Below are 13,560 nucleotides of genomic sequence, written 5' to 3' on the forward strand. Positions count from 1 at the left end.
CTGGTTGTATGAGTTGGCAGAACGGGTCGGATCCGAATCGGGTCGGCTCGGGTCGGAAAGATGAAGTCACCAAAGTGACTGACACGGAGCCCTAACTCTTGCAACAAAATTACGAGAGTACCCCCACCGCATCTGTGCTATTAAGTATCGGACGCCTGTGGCCGTCACGGCGACCTTGCTGCGCTCCCAACCTCTTCTCCTCGGACTTTGTTCCGCTCTCCGATCTATTGCTTGCCCCAGTCGACGGAGAGAGGTATGCTTGCTATGTCGATTGAGTTGCTCTCGATCTCTAATTGGAATCCCTTTTCCAGATCGTTCTTTTCTTATCGTCTCGTCGTATCTGGGGTTTCCTTGTACCTGGAATTTTCCAGATCCCCCTTCCGTTTCTTGTTGTAATATAGGGCATTTGTATCTCCTTTTAGTTTTGTGCCATCACTTAGGGGTTTACCCTTCTGGTGATTCCTCGAGGTCTTGACTCAGTAAAGTTGTGCTCTGTTTTTGACATGGATTGTTGAGCACGTCATCGTTAGGTCTTCTTCTATATCGTGTACATGATCTGTATGTCGTTCTTCAAATGGCTGTCTGATGAAATGATTGTTTTTCTGTATGGCGTGGTCTCTTTTTAGTTGGCAGATGGCGGCGAGGCTGCACCAGCTTCGATCTAAGGCTGCCCAAGCCTCGGAGTTTGTGGCGAAGAACGGTTGCGCATACTATAAGGAGCTTCTGGAGAAGAACAAGCAGTATATTGTTCAACCACCTTCCGTCGAGAAGTGCCAAGAGTTGTCAAAGCAGCTCTTTTACACGCGTCTGGCAAGGTTCGGATTCGCATCTTTTTATATACTTTGTTAGGGAATACAGACAAGTATCGCGATTGGGTTGGTCTTGTTGGTAAACATTTGTCAAACAAGATGAGCCTAAATAATGATCATTGAACATATGTTTTCTGGTTTGAGTGTGATTATTGGTTCATGAATAAGAGTATTGGTCTGTTATATATGGTTTGATTAAATCCATAACAAGTATCAAAAATGAGCAAGAGCAACTAGAGAGGTAGAAGGTTGGTTTGTGTGCCATAGATTGTCCTACTGCTTAGCAACATGATATATTTATTTCTCTAAGCATAGCATGTGTATAAGATTTTTTTTGGACCTAATGTAGATATTTGTTTGAATCTCGTCTGACATCTTGATCTGCAGATTCAGAAGGTTTTGCTTGATTTTTCTATGAGCAGGTAGGATCTTTATGAACCCTCATTGTGATAGGTGTATATATGTGTGTGTGGAGTTTCCTTATTCCCAAAATGTGCTTCGTATAAACTGTAGAATAGTTAGGTACCATGTAACTAGGGAAGCTGATCTTGTTGTCCTTTCTCAGGTTATTATTATCATATACTTTGAAATTCCTCGATAGGTGATAATTCCATTGTGTGATGGGCGAATATTGGGGGGGGGGTGCTTATGTTTCAGGGTTAAGGTAGGTTAAATTTGACTCTCCAAACAATATCATCTAGTCAAAGGAGGTTAAACCAAATAACCTGGAAGTGGAAGTGTGCGTTAAAATGATCTTATGTTGTATTCTTTGTTAACAAGATAAAAGAGTTTGCTTGATAGCAATCAGCAGTAAAACAAAAAGGATTGAAATTAACTAGCTAAGTTAGATAATTCAACCCTATTACTCTAGTCTTGAAACAAACACAATCTTTTGTTTTTTTTTTCTAACTTTTGATAAATCATACTGCTGCTGCTGTCAAGGAACGTGTTGAAGTCTTACTGTCACCATCAGTAATGTGTCCTTTAGGATGCTTCTGCAAAATAACACGCCCAAGGCCGAGCGCTTCCCCCTTAAGCCATGGAGTGGCGTGGTATTCCACGGGAAAGGTTGTTATCGTGGCACACAATGCACATTGTGTGATGGGTGAATATTGAGCTTTGGCTTCCTTTGGCCGCTCACCTGTGCTGAGCAGCAGTTAGAGCGAGGGGATAAGCCAACATTTGAACCCTTTTCTTGAATTTACCTTGTGATGATCCTTTACAGTACATTTTTCATTATGGTAGACAGACTTAACATTGACCAAAAAAGATTTATTTTGGACATTAGAGGTACCTTGGAGCTGATAAACATGATCATCATTATATTCAGAGTTCATATATGATGACAGCAAGATTCATGAAGTTATTTAAATGACTTATTTAACTTAGTCTTCATTTAAGCTAATGTTGTATCCATCATGACTGTTTTCTATGATATGTTGCAAATAAATGATTTTGTTTTATAAGTTGGAGTTGGACTTATGTTTTAGGAAGTGCATCTATACTAGGAATATTTAAGAAGTGGATCGATAATGAATATTTTGGTTTGCTTGGAGGTTTGGACCTCAATTTTCCTGAAGAGGTTTATGCTTGTTCTGTTATGGCCCTCTCTTAACAAAATCCCCTTAAATTATCATTCAAGATAGGTCAATATTATTACTCCATGCAGGTTGTATAAAGTTCAGATTTTGATTTTGATGAAAAGAAAGTCTAGGCTTAGAATGCCTCTATATAAACAGCTTTCAATTGCAGCATTCCTGGTCGGTACGAATCATTCTGGAAGGAGATTGATGGCCTGAGGCACATCTGGAGAAACATAAAGGATCTCAAAGTCGAGGAAGCCAGCATAGCAGCATTATTTGGTCTCGAGCTGTACGCATGGTCCTGTGTTGGTGAGATAGTTGGACGAGGATTCACCTTTACTGGCTACTACGTTTGAACCTTCTCAATCGAAAGCCAGTTTGCTCGTCTGTCAAATTTTCGATTGTTGGATGATGAATTTTTTCACCTTGATTTTAATTTTGCCCATAAATTAATTAAGCTGGTAGTCAGCTAGACAGATGTTGTTCCCTCAATAATTTGGAGGCTTGTTTTCTTCTTGTTACACAAAATACGCTTGATCCTACTCCTTCCTGTTCCAGATTCAGAAACCTGTTTTGTACGATCAGGTTGTATAAACCAGTTACCAATTCTTTCTTGGAATTATATCAATGAATCATGTTCCTGATGCATATTCAAGTATTTCTGTAAATTTCAGGCATTTTGCATGTTGTAATAAACAGTAATGTTTATTATTTGTTTTGTTGTTTGGAGAAGTTTTATGCTAAAACACTAAGAAGCCAAGAAAGTGTATGATCAGGTTGTATAAATCAGATACCAATTCTTTCTTCAAGCTATATCAATGAATCATGTTCTTGATGCATATTCAATCAAGTATTTATGTATATTTCAGGCATTTTGCATGTTGTAATAAACAGTAATGTTTATGATTTGTTGTTTGGAGATGTTTTATGCTGAAACACTAAAAAGCCAAGAAAGTGTATGATCAGGTTGTATAAATCAGATACCAATTCTTTCTTCAAGCTATATTAATGAATCATGTTCTTGATGCATATTCAATCAAGTATTTATGTATATTTCAGGCATTTTGCATGTTGTAATAAACAGTAATGTTTATGATTTGTTGTTTGGAGATGTTTTATGCTGAAACACTAAGAAGCCAAGAAAGTGTATGATCAGGTTGTATGAACCAGATACCAATTCTTTCTTCAAGCTATATCAATGAATCATGTTCATGATGCATATTCAAGTATTTCTGTATATTTCACGCATCTTGGATGTTGGAATAAACAATAATGTTTATTATTTGTTTTGTTGTTTGGAGATGCTAAAGCACTAAGAAGAAGCCAAGAAAGAGGTACTTACTCCTCCCTCTTTTCACTTCAGTCCACAATTGCTAACATCTAAAACAACCACAATTAGAATTCTCTCCCAAAATTAGACTACATCGATAAGGATCACCTCCCAAAATTAATGATGACATGGCAATCGACACACACCAAACACCACCAAGGATGAGGGTTGATGGATGATAGTAGTAAGCCTGTCTCTGGTCTCCAAATATGTACGAAATCTAATGTAAAGTATTCTAAAGCTCCATTATGATTTCAATGTATTCTAATTTGCTACCAACACACACTGCAACAACTGAGGTAGGACTGCTTGTTGAGTTGGCATAGGAACAACATATATGATCAGGAGTATCATTGAGCTGTGTCATGGGAAAGATCTAACCTCTAAGTGGATAACTCTACCTGTGGAAAAAAGCCATTATGATTTCAATGTATTCTAATTTGCTACCAACACACACTGCAACAACTGAGGTAGGACTGCTTGTTGAGTTGGCATAGGAACAACATATATGATCAGGAGTATCATTGAGCTGTGTCATGGGAAAGATCTAATCTCTAAGTGGATAACTCTTTACCTGTGGAAAAAAGCCATATTGCAGCTAGATGAGTCTCTTAGCAAATCAATCCTTCAAAAGATTGGCCCTCCTTAAGTTTATTTGGTCCCGAGAAGATCATCAACAAGAATTCTAATAACACTCTTAAATAAGCAGCCTACATGAGCAGAATGTCATCATGCACACTTCAAGAGTGGATGAACTTATGCCACCTATGGCCACTGATCCTTACCAAGTAATATTAATCTGTTCAGAAATGGTCTCCAAGGAATTAGATAACAGCAATATTCTTTGACACTTTACATCATGCTTGGATAATAAACAAGGATAAAGCATACGATACCAGATAAAATAAAAACCTACATTAGTGAAGACATGTTCAGTTGTTAAACTCTGCAGGTGTAGCTTGTGAAAGAGTTTCAGCAACCAACTTACAGGGATTGGATTGAGTCGAGTCCGATCGGGTTGAGGAGGGACAATAAGGACATAAAGTGGATCCAAATCCAACCTTCCTTCCAGCTAATGAAGATTTCCAGCAGGCCAGGAAAGATTTACATTGATTATCAGGAAAAAAAAAAAAAGGTTGGATTAGGTCGAACAATAATCAAAAGATGATACTCTAGCTTATTCAGGTTAGGCTGCGAAATGCAATGGGTTCACATCAAGATTTTCACCCCTACCTAATGCATATTGTTGCTATCTATTAATTCACAGCTCCAATTTCATTGTCAATTGAATTGGGATGTCCCCAGGGCATTTGACAAAATGCAGGTAAAGAACAGTGAGGGAATAACATTCCCCTGGTTTATTCTTCAACAAAGTTTGCAGCACTAAAATTTGAAGAGAGCAACCGAACAGCTGAGACACCTAGAAGTGGAGATTTGAGTCAGGTCAAGAGGGTTAGATGTGTCTATTAGTATTAACCTGACTTAAACATGTTTGTAGTCAATTATTTCATTGATCCATATTATGACAAATGGTACAAGAACAGTCTTAGTATTGGGTGAGAGACTCAAGTAGAAAAGGATTACTCATGGACGGGGCCAAAGATATATCATGGTGTGAAACCATTGTGGGGTTGGGATCTCATGTCCAGGTTTTGGTTATCGTTCTTATGACATATGGTTATCGTTCTCATGACAATTGATATCAAAATAGATCTAGAATTGAGAATGATAAAGAATCTAAATAGGAAAGGACTATCCATTGATGGGATTGGAGGTACATGATGGTATGAGCACCACTCACCCTAGCATGCACCATACTATAATTGATCAATTTGAGAGATTGGATTGAAAGAATTTTGGAATCAACATAGGCACTGAAAAACGATAATGATAGATAAAGCAGAATCCATCTCAGATACACAGCTAGAACCAAAGGATAACGAAAGACAATGAAAGAATTCTGAAATCAACATAGGCACTGAAAAACGATAATGATAGATAAAGCAGAATCCATCTCAGATCCACAGCTAGAACCAAAGGATAACAATCGACATTGAAAGAATTTTGAAATCCACATAGGCACTGAAAAACAATAATAATAGATAAAGCAGAATCCATCTCAGATCCACAGATAGAACCAAAGGATGAGCTCCATGAAAGCTAAAACATTAAACCTTCTTAAAAATATGTTCTTATCTGCAAAAGATACAAGTCCTTGAGTTTATACTTGAATATGTGAAGAAAGTGCAATCGGCTATAGGTTTCCATGTGAGATAATCATCAAACTGGATCATACCAGAATCGGATAGAAGTTATACATTGTCTGGCAAAGCACTACTCAATAAAGCACGCCAGAAGATATAGCACAAATGCATATGTTCTATCTAGTAGTAGTAACAGAATTTTTTTTATTCCAAATAATGGGTTTTTTTCCTTGACAATGGTGTGATAAAACTAGAACCAGAACTTATAGTTCAAATGGTCACCAATATTCAAAAACATGTAAACTTCAGTAGTTAGCTGCATTACACTCCTATTACAGTAAGCTAAAACAAATAGCAAATTGAACTTCAGAATTAAAATAACATGGTGATGTCCATACAAAGCTCTGTGAACAAAATTCTGAGAGCAGAGAATATATTCTTAGTAACTTTGAGACATTGATACTGAAAGACAAAATGAATAGCACAAGTGATCAAATGCAAATAAGGTTTAGAACTATGCAGCAAACATGATAGATAAAGCATTGTACCAGAGGAAAAGTTCGAGAAGGCCAAAACCTAAACCTTGAGCCGAAGCATGATATTTGCGAAAAATAAGAAATTCTTAATTCATTGAATTACATGCAGAAAGTGAAAGCCATCAGAAACTTACAGCAAATCACTTTTCCAAAGAGAAGATCAGCAAACATAGCACAGGTTATTGGTGCAGAAAATGCCACATTCTAGCCATACATTGAGTGTAATCATCTTAATTCAAAACATGAGTTTTTTGATGTTATGACATTCCAGTAAAAATAGAACCAGAACTTATAGTTTGTAAGATCAACACTGTGAACAACCTTTAACAATTAGATGCATTATACTCCTATCATGACAAGTTATGATATGTTGCAAATGGAACTTCAGAACTACAGTAACAGACAACAATGACATGGAATAGAAGATTATCTTATCAAGCCCCTCCAACGATTTGTTCTTGAGACAAGCTCAATTTCCTGAGGCAGATACCTGTTGATCAGCATCTCCAGATCCTTTCTTTGCTTCATCGTCCAAACCATCATTTATTTCTTCTGGAAGAACCTCGCAATTAGCTGCTGAATCAGCAGTTTCAGATTGTACAGATGACTCACTACCATTCTTCTCTTCACCAAGTATCCCACTAACAGGAGCACTGGAACCGACAGCAGTAGACTCCTCGTTGGCAGCATCCTTCTTCCGTCCCAAAATTGCCTCAATAGCTGCAGCACTAGCCCTTGCAGCAGCTGCTTCCTTCTCAGCAGCTTCCCTCTTCTTCTTCTCCTCTTCTTCCTTAGCAAGAGCCTCGGCTCTTGCTTTCTCTTCCGCTTCCCGGGCCAATCGTTCAGCCTTCTCCCTCTCAACATCCTCATACAGTTTTCCCATCTCCTCCTCTCTCCCTTCCTTCCTCAATGCCTCCTCCATAAGCTCCTTTATTTCTTGGCTCAATGTCACTCCATCATCTAACAGCAGATCCTTTAGTGTTTTAAGTCCATCATCCAACCGGCCAGAGTCAATGAAACCTTTCAGAAGCAGCTCATAACTCATAACATTTGGTTTCACCTCCTTCTCCAACATCTGGTCGAAGAACTTCTTTGCTTCATCGAGCCGTACTACATTCACCAGTCCACCAATGACTTTATTATATGCAGTTGCATTTGGCCTCAGCCCCAACTCCACCATCTTCTGAAAATACCCTGTTGCATCATCCACCCTATCCACTCCAAAACATGATTCCACTAGCAAGACATACGTGTATTCATCTGGATTGATCCCACGCTCACCCATCTCTTTGTATAATTCCTCCGCCTCTGGAACCAACTTGTTGCTCCCAAGATGTTCAATCAAACTGTTATAAGACAATGTGTCAGGGATGCACTTCTGCTCGCCCATCTTCCTAAAGACAGTGATTGCATCTGGGAACCTCCCAGCAAGACAGTAGGCATCCACCATCACATTAAAGGTTCCCAAATTCACCGTGATCCTCCTCGGAGGGTCGTGCTCTTTTAGCATCCGATCAAACAGGTCAATGGCCTCCTCGAACTTTCCATTCCTTCCCAACGCGTCCAGCACCAGGTTATAGCTCACTGCACCAAATCTGACCTTGGAGCCTTCACCTAGGACATCGCGGCATATCTCCATGGCTCCTTTCTCCATTCCCTTTCCGAAATAGCCCTTCATGAGGTTCCCATACACGATGCCGTCAAGGATCTTTCCGCCGCCAACCTTTTCCAGCAGCTCCTCATAGAGAGAGACGACCTTGTCGGGGTCGCCTTTTTTAACAAAGCCCTGCATGAGGTAGTTGTAGACGATGGGGTCGGGTGGCACGAAGGCCTTGGCCAGCATGTCGTCCTTTAGTTCGAGGGCTTGGTCGAGCTTGCCATTGTCGACCAGTCCTTTGGCAAGGATGCGGTAGGTGGTGGGAGAGGGAGGGAAAGGCGCGTCGTCTTTAAGGAGTAGGCGGAAGTGCTCGAGGGCGATGTCGGTCTTGCGGCAGTCGCAGTAGGCCTGCAGAAGCAGGTTGACGGTGATGACGGTGGGGGAAACGTTTGCCTGGGTGATGAAGCGGTGAAGGGAAAGCAGGTCGGCGTAGCGGGACTGGCGGAGGAGGGCGTGGAGAACAGCGTTGGCGGTGAAGATGGTGGGCCGGCAGTTGGAGTAGATGGAATGGCGGACGAGGAGTGCGGCCTCGTCGAGATCGTTCTCGCGGATGAGGGTGAGGATGCGGTTGTGGAGGTTGAGGCGGCTGCCGGCGAGGGCGGAGATGGGCTCCGGAAGCTTCGGGGCGTTAGGGTTGGGGGCCGTCCTTGGGGACCGAGGAGGGGCGGACGAGGAGGGTGGCTTCTGCTGCTGGCGGAGGGAGGAGAGGGGTGGCTCGATGCGTAGGCGGCGCTTGCGGCGGCGGCGCTCGGCGGCTGCCTCCTCCGGGGTGGCGAAGGAGAAGAGGCGGAGGTGGGAGGCGAAGGGGAAGGAAGGGCGGGGGTAATACGGTTTGAGGGATTTGAGGTGGTGGGAGAGGAAGAGGGGTTTCGAGAGAGCCATTCCTCCTCTTCCGCGGGGGTGTTGAGGATTGGAAGACGACTGAGAGCTCGGCGTCGGCACGATATAGACGAGGGTTTGGGGGTTTGGAGGTTCCGATTCGTAGGATGGACGCGTTGGATGGTTTTCACGAATCTTGATGCGAATCAACGAGGCTCAATCCAAGCCCAACGAGGCCTAGGATAGCTCACAATGATGGGCTTGCAACGGACGGGCTAATCCAAGCCCAACAAGGCCCTAGATAGTACCGTACAACGTTTTGCGAATCTTGAAGCAGATCGATGATGAGCATCCAAGTCGGAGGGGACAATCCAAGCCCAACGAGGCGTCGGATAGTGAATGGACAATATTTCACGAATCTTGATGCGCGGAGTGAGGATAAATTTATGGTGGGATATATTAAGCCCAATAAAGCATAAAAGGCCCGTGGTGGCATTTTGGTAATTCAAACCCAGGTTATCGCATTATAACGCCGTCAACATGAGCATTTCCGTCAGGTTCGGATCAGACCGTGGAAAACGGCGACAGATCCGACGACGTAGCTCGTCGTCTCTTACCGTCGCTCGCAGTTCCCATTTCGAGGGACTTGCGAAGCGCAATGCTCGCAGCCAAGGCCGGAACTGGCGCGAGTGGTAGATAGGAAGGGCGCGATCGGGTCGAAGCGAAGCCCTGATTTGACGAAACGCCCCTCGTCAATCGATCGAAGCGGTTTGCTATTTTTATCGCCCAATTTAAGATCCCCTGCGTCGCCCCCTAGCACTTGGTTCTTCCATCCCGGTAAGAATCCATTCCTCTTTTTGACATTGCTCTTCGGCGGGTCTACCACATTGTCTTTAATGTCTCAAATTCTCGATCTTCTTTCGCCCTTCTCATGCTGTTTTGATCGCATTTTGCGCACAAAACGACCTGTCAATCGCAGTTGGTCTTGGTTGGAGCCCTGATCGACGTAAAGCTGATTCCTTTCAAGTCTAGTGTTAGCTCGGACTTCGCTGGGGAAATTGGGGTCTGCGGGAATTTAGAGTTCCAAGCCAAAGTTTTCTTTTTGGTGGGGTTGGATTTATGAAAAATTGGATTTTTACAGTTAGATAAGGATTTGTGGATTTAATCAGGCCTCTTAGGTGCTCACTCATTGATCTGTCCGCAGGTGCATTGGATCGAATTCAGAAGTGGCCTTTACGTTTTGAGAGGCCCTCGTCTTGCTCGTGGTTCATTCCGCTAGCGACGAGTTGAGGATTCAGGATGGCATCCGCCGGAATCACTCTTAGGCCAATCAATGAAGATCCTGCTGTCTCTTTCTTCCAATCTAATGGCACGAGAACCCCACATTGTTCCGTGGAGTCCATTATGATTTACCTTGCAGTTCCTGGTGCTTCCATGACCCCAATGAGCGTTCTGGCTTCTGACTCGATTGCCTCTGTGAAGCTTAGGATCCAGACCTGCAAAGGGTTTGTTGTGAAAAATCAGAAGCTAGTGTTTGATGGCAGAGAGCTGAGTAGGAATGATAGCCTCATCCGGGATTATGGGATCTCCAATGGGAACATCCTCCACCTTGTCATCCACATCTCAGATGTTCGTGTCATCACTGTTAAAACTGCATGTGGGAAGAAATTCAAGTTTCATATCGAGGGGGGCCAAACTGTACAATATGTTAAAAGGCAAATTGCTAAGACGGGTAACCCATATGTGGATCTTCAAAATCAAAAACTTGTCTTTGCTTGCGAGGAACTCGATGACAAGAGGATGATTCATGATATTTGCAAGAATGATGATGCTGTGTTTCATTTACTTTTGCACAAATCAGCAGAGTTGAGGTCAAAGCCTGTTGAACGAGACTTTGAGCTTTCCATTGTAGCACCATTGTCCGAAGAGAAGGAAAATGTGAATGATATTCAGGTAACGACCACAGAGTCTACATGTAAGAATGTCTGGATTGAGCCAATCATCGTGAACCCAAAGATTGAGTTGCCTCAAGTGATCAGGGATCTCCTTCATGCTACTCTTGCTGGATTGGAGAATGGGAATCCACCAATCATGTCTTTGGAAGGTACAGGGGGAGCTTACTTTATGCAGGATATATCAGGTGACAAATTTGTTGCTGTTTTTAAACCAATTGATGAGGAGCCAATGGCTGAAAACAATCCTCGAGGACTTCCATTGTCAGTGAACGGTGAAGGTTTGAAGAGGAGGACTCGAGTAGGAGAAGGCGCCCTTAGGGAAGTCGCAGCTTACATACTTGACCATCCTTTAAGTGGGCGCCGGTCATTTTCATGTGTTGATGTTGGGTTTTCTGGTGTTCCACCAACAGTTTTGGTGCGGTGCTTGCACGGAAGTTTCAACCATCCTGTAGAATATGAGCATGCAATGAAGCATTTTAAGATTGGGTCATTGCAGATGTTCATGAAGAACTGTGGAAGTTGTGAAGAAATGGGACCTCGGGCATTTCCAGTTCAAGAAGTTCATAAAATCTGTGTGTTGGATATAAGACTGGCAAATGCTGATCGACATGCTGGGAATATACTACTATGCAAGGAGGGAGAAGAAGACCACTTGGTGCTGGTTCCAATTGATCATGGATACTGCCTTCCTGAGAATGTGAGTTTATCACTTCATCATGTAGACTCTGAGGTGAATCGGCATATTTGTGCATGAGGTTTTCATCTTTTAGGATCATATAGATGCATGTTTATGTGTACAGCTATAGTCCAGACTCTGCAGTCAATATTTCAATCACTGGGTCTGATAGTAGCTACATGCTTTAATCTTTTAGGCTTAGACTAAGCAACTTGTACATTAGGAAAAGGGTGGAAGATTATCTTAAACTAACCAAATCAGCATATTTGTGCATGAGGCTTCCATTTATATGGAGTTTAGAATGGTTTGATCCACATTGTCTTATCCTAGAAGCATAGAAGCAATTTCTTGATTCAAACCTTGTTCACTCGAGTCACTAGGGAACAAATTTACAATAACACCAAGGTTCATGTCATACTGTTGTTATCGGTCAATTGGGAAGTAAAATTCATTACGTATCTTCAGATTACTGTTGACATCCAATCTCTCATTAAATCTTCCTCACATTATTTCAAATTCATCTATCTTCATCAGTCTCTTGTCTACATGGATTTCACTTTGATATTCCCTTTCATTTTGTGCAGTACACTTTTTATTATTGCTTTACATGTTTTTCTTTGTGCGACTATTCAGCATCTGTTGTAGCAGTTCTGTTCGACTTACATTATTCTTCCTCCTTTGAAAACATTTTTTTCTTGGAATTGAAGAACATGACAGGTGGAGCAGTGGGAGCAATATTTTATTGGGGCTTGAAAGTTAGTGAAAATGATATTGCCTTCAACACTTAGAATTAGCAAATATGTGTCTTTAGATTGAGAATAGTGTGTTTTGTGTATTCTTGTGACAATCCATTACATTATAATACAAAATGGATGCTGATTTCTGATTCACATGTTGACTTTGTTTTGCTTATAACTTTAAGAGTATTATCTTTCACATTTCTTTTAATCGAGTGTGTTATTGCTTGAAATTGTAGATATCTTAATGTGACATATATTGTATAGTCTTGATTTAACATTCGACAATAGAAACGGGGGCAAAGATGTATGTGAGATCAGTATCTTTAGTTTGAGCTTCTAACGTGCCTAACAACTTGTAACACCTACTTCTATTTAGCATATTACTTTCATTAAAATCTTGAGAAAATTTTCTGTCTTTAATGCTTTTATTGTTGCAGTTTGAAGACTGCACCTTTGAGTGGCTCTATTGGCCTCAATCACGTCAGCCGTTTGACACTGAAACAATTGACTACATTCGATCGCTGGATGCTGAGCAGGATATTGCTCTTCTGAAGTTCTATGGCTGGGAGTTGTCTCTGGAGTGTTCTCGCACTCTTCGCATCTCCACCATGCTACTGAAGAAGGGAGTCGAGAAAGGTCTGACACCATATGACATCGGAAGTATCTTGTGCAGAGAAACCATCAACGAGGAGTCCAAAATTGAAGAAATTATCCATGAAGCAAATAGTATTGCCTTCCCAGGAATTACTGAAACTGTTTTCATGGAGTCTATTTCCAACATCATGGATTGTCATCTTAATGAACTAACCATATAGATCACCATATGCAAGCTGTAAGTGGATAGGTTGCAGTCGACTGATGGAGGTTGTATCTAAATAATGTCTCGATCCACGTGCCAGTCGCTGCAACTTACCCCATCTATTTTTTCATTTTCTTTTTGCTATTTAGTGATGATCATGCTTGATCATACACAGGTGTGAGGTTACTTGAGACATTTGAACTGGAGCACTTAACATCTCTTTCTTTCGGCTCAAGTCTCACACAGTTTACTGAGAAGATGAACAGAAGCTCATGAATCTTATTGTCTAAAAAGCTGATGCATACATCCAGAGGTCAATAAAACCTGATGTCTTTTTTCGCTTTTATATAGATGTCTCTTCCTCTCTATTTCCATGTGTTTTCTCTCTTCATCTCAAAATGTTTTGCGGCCACTATTGATATATGTGGAGCTGATACTTGTGTGCTTGGAAT

The 13,560-nt window shown here is 41.5% G+C and overlaps 3 protein-coding genes across 5 annotated transcripts; 2 read left to right on the forward strand and 1 right to left on the reverse strand.

The window, feature by feature from the left end:
• The first annotated feature begins 103 nt into the window (after positions 1–103).
• Positions 104–3,040, forward strand: LOC135615455 (uncharacterized). The gene is made up of 3 exons (XM_065113965.1): positions 104–253; positions 627–815; positions 2,562–3,040. The coding sequence occupies exons 2-3, from the start codon at positions 634–636 to the stop codon at positions 2,746–2,748; spliced, it is 369 nt and encodes a 122-aa protein (XP_064970037.1). The 5' UTR covers positions 104–253; positions 627–633; the 3' UTR covers positions 2,749–3,040.
• Positions 3,041–6,677: 3,637 nt separating this feature from the next.
• On the reverse strand, positions 6,678–9,044 carry LOC135615456 (pentatricopeptide repeat-containing protein At3g49240, mitochondrial-like). The gene has a single exon (XM_065113966.1). It carries the CDS (start codon positions 8,999–9,001, stop codon positions 6,932–6,934), a length of 2,070 nt encoding a protein of 689 aa, XP_064970038.1. The 5' UTR covers positions 9,002–9,044; the 3' UTR covers positions 6,678–6,931.
• A 446-nt stretch (positions 9,045–9,490) lies between these two features.
• LOC135615457 (phosphatidylinositol 4-kinase gamma 4-like) lies at positions 9,491–13,454 on the forward strand. Of its 3 annotated transcripts, XM_065113967.1 has the most exons (4): positions 9,491–9,775; positions 9,918–10,043; positions 10,143–11,590; positions 12,747–13,454. In XM_065113967.1, the coding sequence occupies exons 3-4, from the start codon at positions 10,238–10,240 to the stop codon at positions 13,122–13,124; spliced, it is 1,731 nt and encodes a 576-aa protein (XP_064970039.1). In that variant the 5' UTR covers positions 9,491–9,775; positions 9,918–10,043; positions 10,143–10,237; the 3' UTR covers positions 13,125–13,454. The 3 variants fall into 3 exon arrangements, with proteins under 3 accessions (XP_064970039.1, XP_064970042.1, XP_064970041.1); XM_065113970.1 differs by lacking the exon at positions 9,918–10,043; XM_065113969.1 differs by lacking the exon at positions 9,491–9,775 and having other exon boundaries at positions 9,795–10,043.
• Positions 13,455–13,560: the final 106 nt, after the last annotated feature.

The sequence above is a fragment of the Musa acuminata genome, chromosome BXJ2-6 (assembly GCF_036884655.1).
Source record: "Musa acuminata AAA Group cultivar baxijiao chromosome BXJ2-6, Cavendish_Baxijiao_AAA, whole genome shotgun sequence".
Classification (NCBI taxonomy): domain Eukaryota; kingdom Viridiplantae; phylum Streptophyta; class Magnoliopsida; order Zingiberales; family Musaceae; genus Musa; species Musa acuminata.

What these genes read in the sequence shown, in the direction of transcription:
- LOC135615456 (XM_065113966.1), bottom strand. Translation starts at nt 9,001, where the DNA reads ATGGCTCTCTCGAAACCCCTCTTCCTCTCCCACCACCTCAAATCCCTC.
- LOC135615457 (XM_065113967.1), top strand. Translation starts at nt 10,238, where the DNA reads ATGGCATCCGCCGGAATCACTCTTAGGCCAATCAATGAAGATCCTGCT. An exon ending in GATACTGCCTTCCTGAGAAT is followed by an intron (nt 11,591 to 12,746) that starts GTGAGTTTATCA and finishes TTATTGTTGCAG; the next exon opens with TTTGAAGACTGCACCTTTGA.
- LOC135615455 (XM_065113965.1), top strand. Translation starts at nt 634, where the DNA reads ATGGCGGCGAGGCTGCACCAGCTTCGATCTAAGGCTGCCCAAGCCTCG. An exon ending in TTTTACACGCGTCTGGCAAG is followed by an intron (nt 816 to 2,561) that starts GTTCGGATTCGC and finishes TTTCAATTGCAG; the next exon opens with CATTCCTGGTCGGTACGAAT.